Below are 10,281 nucleotides of genomic sequence, written 5' to 3'. Positions count from 1 at the left end.
CCAGGACTTCCAGTCCCCAGAGAAGATTTCTTCTCCCATGTGGAGAGAGGAGGCCTGAGGAACGCCTGTCTTGGTGAGTGAGTTGGAAGCTGGGGTGCAGGCTGCCATCCCAGGAGGCACTTATCAGTGCTGTGAAGGGTTTGGGTGTGGGAAAACTAGCTTGGAATCCCTTTCCAGACTCTTGTGGTAGTGAGATCCTGAGCACCTCACTGAACCTCAGTCTGTTCTTCTGTAAAATGAGGCCTTTGGACTCCATGGCATTTCAGTTCCCTTCTAATGAAGATTTAATGATACTAGTGGAAGTCTTTCTTGGAAATTTTGGGATATCCAGCTATCTACAACCAAAGAAAGAGGTCTCAGGTTGTCTAATATGACTTTTCTTAGGTCTTTTTTAAGCCAAAAAGCATTTATTTTTACTTTTTGATATGTATTTAAAACTAAAAATAAAATAGAAAAAAAGGAAATTTTTTTTTAAGTTTTATTTTCTGCAGAACATAAGGAAGGATTCAAAATATGTAATAATAAATTGCCATAAACCACAAATGAAAGATATTGTATTCAGAACCGTCCATGGCTTTTTCCTTTCCTGGAGTTTTTCTTTTGTTCTCTGCTTTCCACTTTCATCCTCTGCCAACTCTCCACATACAGGCTACAGTTAAGTACAGATATATAGGAAAAGCAACATCCTCTGAGGAAAGCTGGCCACAAGCTGGAATCCATCAGTTAGAAGACTCCCTTCCTGCTTCCTTCCCTCGCTCCCTCCCTTCTCTTTTCTCCCCTCTCTTCCTTTCTTGCCTGTTTAGATATTTCTTTTCTTCTTTCCTTCCTGTTATGGGCCAGAACTCTGTACCTAAAAGAAGGATTCTTACAAGATGCTAAGTCAGTGGAATTGTTAAGACAATGGTTATCTAGTTTAGCTTGGTGATTAATAGTTCTCTAGTTTAGTACATGTACTTAGGACTTAATATAGTTCTACAAGATTCACACCTATGATAGAGCACATAAGCTATCAAACAGAGCATATAAGCTGGGTCAGAGTCAGACTCTGAGAAGACAAGAGGACTGGAGGCAAGAGCTCAAGCTGTTGGAGCCAAGGAGAGACATTCACTCCATCTCACACCACCGCGGTGGTGGGCCTCTCAGGCCTCTCGGGCCTCTTGGGCCTCTCCTCCTTCGCTTCTACACTGAAGCCAAGACTCCAGAAGGCTTCCAAGAAAGCTAGCCGGAGCCCCAGGCAAGGAGACAAGATTTTGAAGGTGATAATAAAGATTTGGATTTTAACATGTGGCTGTTCTCCCGGTGATTAGTCAACTGAAAGGAAGGCTGGTCCAGAGACCTCCAGAAAACCAACCAGAACCTTATACCTTCCTTCTCTCTGTTCACCTAGGTTATCATATATCCTTACCTACAGATGCTCTTAAAAGCACTCTCCCTCTCCCCCCCCTTTCTTCATGACTGAACCATCCTTGGATAGATTCCTTCTTTCCTTCCTTCCTTCCTTCCTCCCTCCTCTCCCTCAATTGGGGTTCACTGACTTATCCAGGGACACACAGCTAGGAAGTATTAAGTAGATGAGGCCAGATTTGAACTTGGGTCCTCTTGACTTCAGGGCTGCTGCTCTATCCACTGCTCCACTAGCTGCCCCAATTCCTTTCTTTAAGAACAAACCTTAAACCCAAATCAGTCTGATTCTCATTGACCATCCATAGGTCCCTTGATAAGCCCCATTTGGTCTTTGTTTGGGTCCTGATTGACTCAGATTTAGTATAAATACCAATCATTTTTGCTTTGGCCAGAAACCCTGAGGTTCTTCCCAGAGTCACTCATTCATTCATTTTTATTTCTTGAGATTTTTTTGGCCTAGGTGAGAGAGGAGATTCTTTGCCTCCATTGCTCCCCAGCCTTAGTCACTGGATGGGGGCAGCCTCAGTCACAGGAGATCTGTTGGAGACCTTACCTGAAGAAGGCCCAGGTCTCCCCTATCGGCATCCAGATCCATCTCCAGTAATCTTGATCTATAACTGGCCGCTGGATGCAGATGGCTCTGTGGGGGAAAGTGAGGCCGGTGACTTTTGGCACCCTCCCTCACTTAACTCTAAGTCATTCACTTATCATGGTGTGACTCCTTCATGTCAATGTCCTCTCTTAGAAGAAAGAACTGACAAGAGTGGATCTGTTTCTGCTTTTGTGATTTTCTTTTGTCTCCATCAGTTTGTGAATGGGAGTAGAGACCACTGCCTTACTTAGAAAGAATTCAAACCTAATTCATCCACTTTCTGCCTTTTCCTGGTTCTTATTGACCAATCTTTGGCCCATTCTTGGAGGATCATTGGTCTAATTTACATAACTGACAGCTTCCCTTAGGTTAAGGACATTGGAGGGAAAGACTCCTGATTATTCCATAATAGGACCAGGAGCCCTAGGCCCTTGTTATCTTCATTAGTGACAACCATAACAGTTAACAAACATATGGTACCTAGAGTTTTATAGGTATTTCATGCTGACAACAACCTGGGAAGTGGGTACAATTATTACCTTCACTCTATAGCAAAATTGAGGCAAAGAAGCAAATTCCCAAGGGTTCAGAGTGAGGTGGTGCCTGAAATTGAATTTGAAAGAAAGGATTGGAAGCACAATGGAGAACATCTGTCTAGTGCAGTGGATTGAGAAGGCTCAGTTTTCAGGTTTGAGTTCTAATCTCTTTTGCTGGGATTTGTATCAGGTTATTCAGACATTTAGAGCTCATAGTCTGGTCTCTAAATTATGAGAACCTTCACCTGGTCTTCGTGTCAGGTGTTGTGTGTTGTCATCAGGGTCCAATGTCATCATATTGTGTGTGGAACTCAGTGTTAATTGAATCACTTTATTGGTGTGAGCTAATAGCATTTAAAAATGATTAAATCTGTCCATTTCAGTTTGAAAATATTTTGCCTGGAGAAATTAAAAGTCAATGATTTTATTATCAGCCAGCATTAGAGGATTATTTATATGTGTGTGTGTTTGTTTCTTTCAGATATAGAGACACAGTTTGGTATGAAGGAGATGAGTGCAAATCTGAAAATGATCTCATGGAAAGATCTTTTTCAATATCATGAATACAGGGCTGTTCTTGCCAACCACAAAAGAAATCACACTGGAGAAGAACATTGTGAATGGAATACACGCAAAAAAGTTTTAAGAAAAACTTCCAGTACTGGTAAAGATAAAATTATACATCGTGAAGAGAAAACATCTGAGTGTCATGAATGTAATAAAGCTTTTCTTGTACTGTCTTCCCTTGCCAAGTACCAGAGAATCCATGCTGGAGAGAAACCTCATGAATGTAAGAAACATGGAAAGACTTTTAGAGAGCAATCTGCTCCTGTTGAACATGAGAGAATTCACACAGTAAAACAATCTTACATATGTAATCAATGTGGAAAGGATTTCCAATGTTATTCCAAATTGGCTCAACATCAGAGAATCCACACTGAAGAGAAGCCTTTCGAATGTAATGAATGTGGAAAGACTTTCGTGTGCAGTTACAGTCTTCATGAACATCAGAGAATCCACACTGGAGAAAAGCCTTATGAATGTAATGACTGTGGAAAGACTTTCATATATCGCTCCAGTCTTGCTGATCATCAGAGAATCCACACTGGAGAGAAGCTTTATGAATGTGATGAATGTGGAAAGACTTTCATATATCGCTCTCATCTTGCTGTCCATCAGAGAATCCACACTGGAGAGAAGCCTTATGAATGTAATGAATGTGGAAAAACTTTTGTATGCAGTTACAGTCTTCATGAACACCAGAGAATCCACACTGGAGAGAAACCTTATGAATGTAATGAATGTGGAAAGACTTTCATATATCGCTCCAGTCTTGCTGATCATCAGAGAATCCACACTGGAGAGAAACTTTATGAATGTAATGAATGTGGAAAGACCTTCATATATCGCTCCCATCTTGCTGACCATCAGAGATTCCACACTGGAGAGAAGCCTTATAAATGTAATGAATGTGGAAAGGCTTTCGTACGCAGTTACAGTCTTCATGAACATCAGAGAATCCACACTGGAGAGAAACCTTATGAATGTAATGAATGTGGAAAAACTTTCAAATATAAAAATAGTCTTGTAAGCCATCGTAGAATCCACACTGGAGAGAATCCTTATGAATGTAATGAATGTGGAAAGACTTTCAAATATACAAACAGTCTCGCAAAACATCAGAGAATTCACACAGGAGAGAAGCCTTATAAATGTAATGAATGTGGAAAGGCTTTCACACAGTGTTCCAGTCTTGCTGTCCATTGGAGAATCCACACTGGAGAGAAGCCTTATGAATGTAACAAATGTGGAAAGACTTTCACATCTCACTCCAGTCTTGCTGTCCATCAGAGAATTCACACTGGAGAGAAGCCTTATGAATGTAATGAATGTGGAAAGGCTTTCACAAAGCGCTCCTATCTTGATGCACATCAGAGAATGCACAATGGAGAAAAGCCTTATGAATGTAATCAGTGTGGAAAGGCTTTCACAAATTGCTCCAGTCTTGCTGTCCATCAGAGAATCCACACTGGAGAGAAACCTTATGAATGTAATCAATGTGGAAAAGCTTTCACAAAGCGCTCCTATCTTGATGCACATCGGAGAATGCACAATGGAGAGAAGCCTTATGAATGCAACAAATGTGGAAAGATTTTCACATCTCACTCCAGTCTTGCTGTCCATCAGAAAATCCACACTGGAGAGAAATCTTATAAATGTAAAGAATGTGGAAAGGCTTTCATAGATGGCTCTAATCTTGCTAAACATCAGAGAATCCATACTGGAGAGAAGCCTTATGAATGTAATGAATGTGGAAAGGCTTTCACAAAGCGCTCCTATTTTAATGCACATCAGAGAGTACACAATGGAGAGAAGCCTTATGAATGTAGTCACTGTGGAAAGACCTTCACAGGGCGCCACAGTCTTGGTAAACATGAGAAAATCCACATTGGACAGAAACCTTCAGAGAAAGCTCAAATCTTGCTTAGCAACAGAGAGAGCACATTAGAGGAAAACTTTTCAGTATCTGGATCATGATAAAGATTTTAAAATATATTAGTCTCTGAGTAGACATGGGAGATCCTATAGTAGATGTAAAACCTCATTGATATTATCCATGTGGAAAAACATTCAGGCTCACTTCTTCCCTGAATTGCCTCTAGAAAATTCCTAGAAGATGGAAATCATGAATAATGACATAAAAATGGACACAGAGCTTCTCATTCATCAGGGATTTTCTGCTTGGGAACAAATCTCCTATGGACTTGGCACGGGAAGGTCTTTAGTTCAGGTTTACATCTGAGGATAAGGAATGTAGAGAAGACTTAAAAATGTGCTGAAGGAAGACATGTCCTTACCTGGAAGATAAAAGTCAATATAAACCGTAATATTCACACTGGAAAGAAACATTATATAAAATGTATTTCCAGAAAGGCTTTCACCTGGATCTCATCTTTTGTGTAGAAATCTTGCTGCAGATGAAACATAATGAATGAGGGAAAACCTCTTCCTACAGCACAGATCCCATTAGATATTGGAGTTTTATACTGTGTATAAACTCTGAAAATAGATTGAGTTTTTCTCTGAAATCCCAAGACTTGTGTCTAGAGAAGAGTCTGTCTAATGGGTGAAAACAATTGGTTTAATCTTCTTTCTCAATCAGTAATGATTAAGAGATTTTATCTGATTTTAAATTGTTTTTATTACTTAATTTTCCTCTTCATTCTCTTGTTTATTCCCAAATTCTTTGTCTTTCCATCTGTGTGATGTCATGTATTCCATGTTCTAATTTTCTTTTAAAATATCTGTAAATGTGGCCTAAGTCTCCATTTTGACCTTATCTTGTTACCTTGTGTTGGATGGGTTTGAGGGGAAGTGAGGCCTCTTCAGAAATCTGACCCCCACAGGAGTGCCATAGTTTAGGACCACAGGGGTAAGACATATAAGTCCAATGCAATCTTTTTTCCATCCTCTAGGCAAATATGATAGACATCATTGCCAGGAGACAGGTCAATATCCTATCCTCCTTCTCCATTGGGGTCTTGCTTTCATCTTCCTGTTGTTCCTTCTTTTGGAGGGTTTCTGCATTTTCTGGAAGAGCGCAAGCACAGTCTCAACCCTACATTAGTAATTTGGCTGGACCAGACCAATGACCCATTACTGAATGTTTCCACATGACCTTGAAGTCTAGCTGTTTGTCTGACAACCTATTCCTTTGTTCTGCAAGTGTTTTTGAGTAGGAGTAGGTCCTTGCTTATTTAAAGTTAGAAAAAAAATTCTGATATGTATTACCTGATCCAAACTTCTTATGCTATTTCCTATTCCTCCTTTTGTCTGTTGATAAGGAGGATTTTAGTATCTTCATTGTCTCTTTTAACAATATTCTATCATGAAGATATCCAAAACATGGATCAGGAGTGACATCCATTGGCCCTGTGTCCAATGGATGAAGGCCTCTCAGATAGTGGACTATTAATTTGATTTAGTAGACATTAATACTTTAATTCAAATTTCCAAAAATATTAGTTATAATCCCAAGAAATAAGTATTGCACAGCTAATAGTAAGAGTTCCATCCCTGGTGGCACCTAGGGGACAGTGGATAGAACAACAGCCCTGAAGTCAGGAGGACTTGAATTTAAATCTGGTCTCAGACACTTAACACTTTCTAGGTATGTGACCCTGGGCAAGTCACTTAACCCCAATCACCTCAGGGAAAAAAAAAGATTCATCCCTGAATGTTCATAGCTTATGTTGATATCTGAAGAGATGGCTTTATGTTCAACATTACACAAATAATTTAGTTTTAAGATACTTAATAAACCATAACCAAAGACTTAAAGTTTAGAAATAAATAGTAAAAACAATTCCAAATTGTATATTGCCTGGGAAAAATGATGTTCAGTTAGTAGACATGTTCAAAGAGACAAAGGCATAGATTATTCTCAGAATCACTTTAAACTGATAACAGAGGTAACTAGAAGGTGCAGTGGATAGAGTACCAGTCCTGAAGTCAGGAGGACCCGAGTTATAATCTGGCCTCAGATACTTAACACCTCCCAGCTGTGTGACCCTGCGCGAGTCACTTAACCACAATTCCCTTTGCAAAAAAAAAAAAAGCCAACAATGGGAAAATGCACACTGTACTTCTGAAAGAATATTGAGGGTTTGAGTAACATGGTTAGTTGGGAGGATTATTACTAAGATTTCAGCTTTCTGTGATGGTGTAGTCAGTTTGTATGGCATTACATTTCTTATTTAAATAGTATCCTGATTGCCCTGAAATAAAGCCATCTGTAAATGCATTAAGTATAGAATCAATAGGATAGTTCTTTATTATCTTTGGGAATATTTTTTCATTGATTTTTTTTTTCACAAAAGGTGAGTACTTTTGTAGAGGGTTTATGATTATCTTACCACTGTAAGTAAAAATTACATCTTGTAGTCACTCCATTCTGAAATATTCAAGACTTTATTTTAGATTTTGTATGTAGTTGATGTCTGATTAATGAGGAGAGCTGAGTTGGAGTTATTTAATGTATTCATTAGATATACTACCATTGTGGAATATGGCATAAGAGTGACAGGAGAGTTTTAATGATCTCCTTACAAAGTAGAGAATAAATGGGAAAGTTGATGTATGGGGATCTGTAGCATGAGTCAAAGTCAATATCACTAATAATTTTTGAAAATCGTGAAGATTTTGTAATGAATCTCTTCTTGTCTCAAGTTCATGGGGTTAGATAATTTGAAAATCCATGAGATAGCCAAGATGTAAAAAAGAGGATTGTCTCTAAATTTTTTCAGGCGTCATTACCAAACCTCATGAATATAGGCTTGTTCTAAATCATGTATTAAGAAATTGAGATTGTTTACATCTTTACTACTGTATAAAATATGATCCTTATAGTGAATTATCTTGGAAGTTGGATATTTCAGTCTGGACTAATGAAATAGCATATTGACTATAGTGCTAATTAATTAAAACAATGTAGAAGAAGGGGTTTCATAGGGGACTTTAGGAAAATCTGTGTGAGTCTGAAGGGCAATCAGTGTAAAATGGAGGCAGGAGATGGAGTGTCCTGGTCAAAGAACCAAAAAGAGTCTTGTCACAGTGGTTGCTACACACGTGGAGGGGAAGTAAGGTGAAAGAAGACTGAGGAGGTGGAAGAGGGACAAATGATGAAGGGCTTTAAAAATCAAGTAGAGTATTCTGTTTGATCCTGGTGATAAGGAAAGTTTATTGAATTGTCAGTGACAGGAAGAGAAGTCATTTTAGAAAGATGAATTTGACAGTAGATTGGAGGACTGAGTCAATGGGGATGTGACTTAAAATGGGGAGGTCATCCAGAACTCTGTTTTACCTTGTATATGAGGTGATTGGGGATAAAGTTGAGAAATAAGTGGGTGCATGTGAGATAGTAAAAGGCAGAATCAATAGGATTGAACTGGGAGTGGGGTGGGGTATGGATATGTGAGAGGTGATGAAGTGTGCATGGTATCTAGGTTATGAGATTGGACAATTGGGAGGGTATCCTGGCTAATAGTAGGAAAGTAAAACTAAAAATTTTTTTTGTGGGGGAGAAATAGTGAATTTTGTTTTGGATTCCATTTTAAGAGAAAAACCAGGAGAAAATATTGTCAGAAAAGCTAGGAAGAACAGCCGGTCAAGGAAAAGGGGATAATTGGCAATAGAGAAGGAGCCAATAGACAAGGAAAGAATGAAAATTGAAGAAAACCATGGAGAAGAAGGAATATATATGGTGGGGAAGAGGAGACAGACTGGGATCATTTATACATATAATAGGATATGCCTGTTATTCAAGAAGAGCCACTTCTTAATAAAAGACCAATTGCACTGTAAGGGAAAAAAAAGGCATTTGATTGATGTGAGATGAGGAAGAAATAAGAATTCTTGGGAATGGTCCAATTTCTTTTAGTAAAATATGAAGCCATGTGCTCAGCTGAATGAGTGGTTAGAAGCAAACCAAGAGCTTTAGAAGGAATGAAAAGATGTGGAAAAGCTTCTGTGGTGAGTGGAAAAGGGAGTCAAAAGATTGCCTTGCCACAGTAAAAGCCCACTTGATATTATGTCACCTAAATTTGTAGTGGACCCAAAAAGCCCAGTTTCATGATTTTCTCTGTCAATATTCAGCATCATGTGGGTAAGATAGGGACCACTTTTTTCTTCTCTTATTGTCAAAGCCAAGTATTTCTAATACAATATGGAATAGTAATGGTAATGGCAACCTTATTTCACCCTGATCTTATTGGGAATGGTTCCACTTTATCCTCTATTACATATAATGCTTGCTGATAGTTTTAAATAGATGTTACTGTTTTAAGGAAAAGTCCATTTATTCCTACACTCTGTAGTATTTTTAAAAGGAATAGATGTTGGATTTTATCAAATATTTTTCTGCATCTATTGAGATGATCAAATGTTTTTTGTTAATTTGGTTATTGATATAGTCAATTATGCTAATAGTTTTCCTAATAATGAACCAGCCCTGCATTCCTGTTATATAAATCCTACTTGATCGTGGTGTATTATTGTGGGGATGATTTTCTATAATCTCTTTGTTAATATTTTAAGATTTTTGCATCAGTATTCATTAGGGAGATTGGTCTATAATTTTCTTTCTCTGTTTTTGTCTTACTTGGTTTAGATATCAGTATCATGTCTGTGTCAAAAAAGGTATTAAGTAGGAGTCTTTTCCCTACTTTTACAAATAATTTATATTTACTAGTTATGTACTATGTAATAATTTTCTTAGAGTTAATTGTAATTTAAATGTTTTGTAGAATTCACATGTAAATCCAACTGGACCTGGGGATTTTTTCTTAGGGAGTTAAATAATAACTTGTTCTATTTCCTTTTGTAAAATGGGACTATTTAATTAATTTTCTCTTCTATTAATCTGGGCAATCTATATTTTTGTAACGATTCCTCCATTTTATTTAGGTTGTCAAATTTATTGATACAAAGTTGGGTAAAGTAACTCTTAATTATTGCTTTAATTTCCTCTTCGTTGGTGGATAGTTTTTCCTTTTCATTTTTGAGACTAATAATTTGATTTTTCTCTTTCCTTTTTCTAATCAAATTAATGATTTGTCTATTTTGTTGGTTTTTTATAAAAGCAACTCTAAATTTTATTTATTAATTCAATAGTTTTTTACTTTTAATTTTATTGATCTCTCCTTTTATTTTTAGAATTTCAAGTTTGGTATTTGATTGAGGGTTTTTAAT

At 37.6% G+C, this 10,281-nt stretch overlaps 1 protein-coding gene across 1 annotated transcript; it reads left to right on the top strand.

Annotated features, from left to right (window-relative positions):
* Positions 1 to 2,830: 2,830 nt before the first annotated feature.
* LOC127556889 (zinc finger protein 260-like) lies at positions 2,831 to 9,918 on the top strand. Its single transcript, XM_051990392.1, has one exon. The coding sequence runs from the start codon at positions 2,989 to 2,991 to the stop codon at positions 5,068 to 5,070; it is 2,082 nt and encodes a 693-aa protein (XP_051846352.1). The 5' UTR covers positions 2,831 to 2,988; the 3' UTR covers positions 5,071 to 9,918.
* The last annotated feature ends 363 nt before the right edge of the window (positions 9,919 to 10,281 follow it).

Source organism: Antechinus flavipes, chromosome 3, assembly GCF_016432865.1.
Source record: "Antechinus flavipes isolate AdamAnt ecotype Samford, QLD, Australia chromosome 3, AdamAnt_v2, whole genome shotgun sequence".
Taxonomy (NCBI): Eukaryota; Metazoa; Chordata; class Mammalia; order Dasyuromorphia; family Dasyuridae; genus Antechinus; species Antechinus flavipes.
Note: the sequence above shows the minus strand (reverse complement) of the source record. Positions and strands in the feature narration are given on the sequence as shown.

Excerpts from the sequence above, each read along its gene's own strand:
- LOC127556889 (XM_051990392.1), top strand. The coding sequence starts at position 2,989 with ATGTGTGTGTGTTTGTTTCTTTCAGATATAGAGACACAGTTTGGTATG.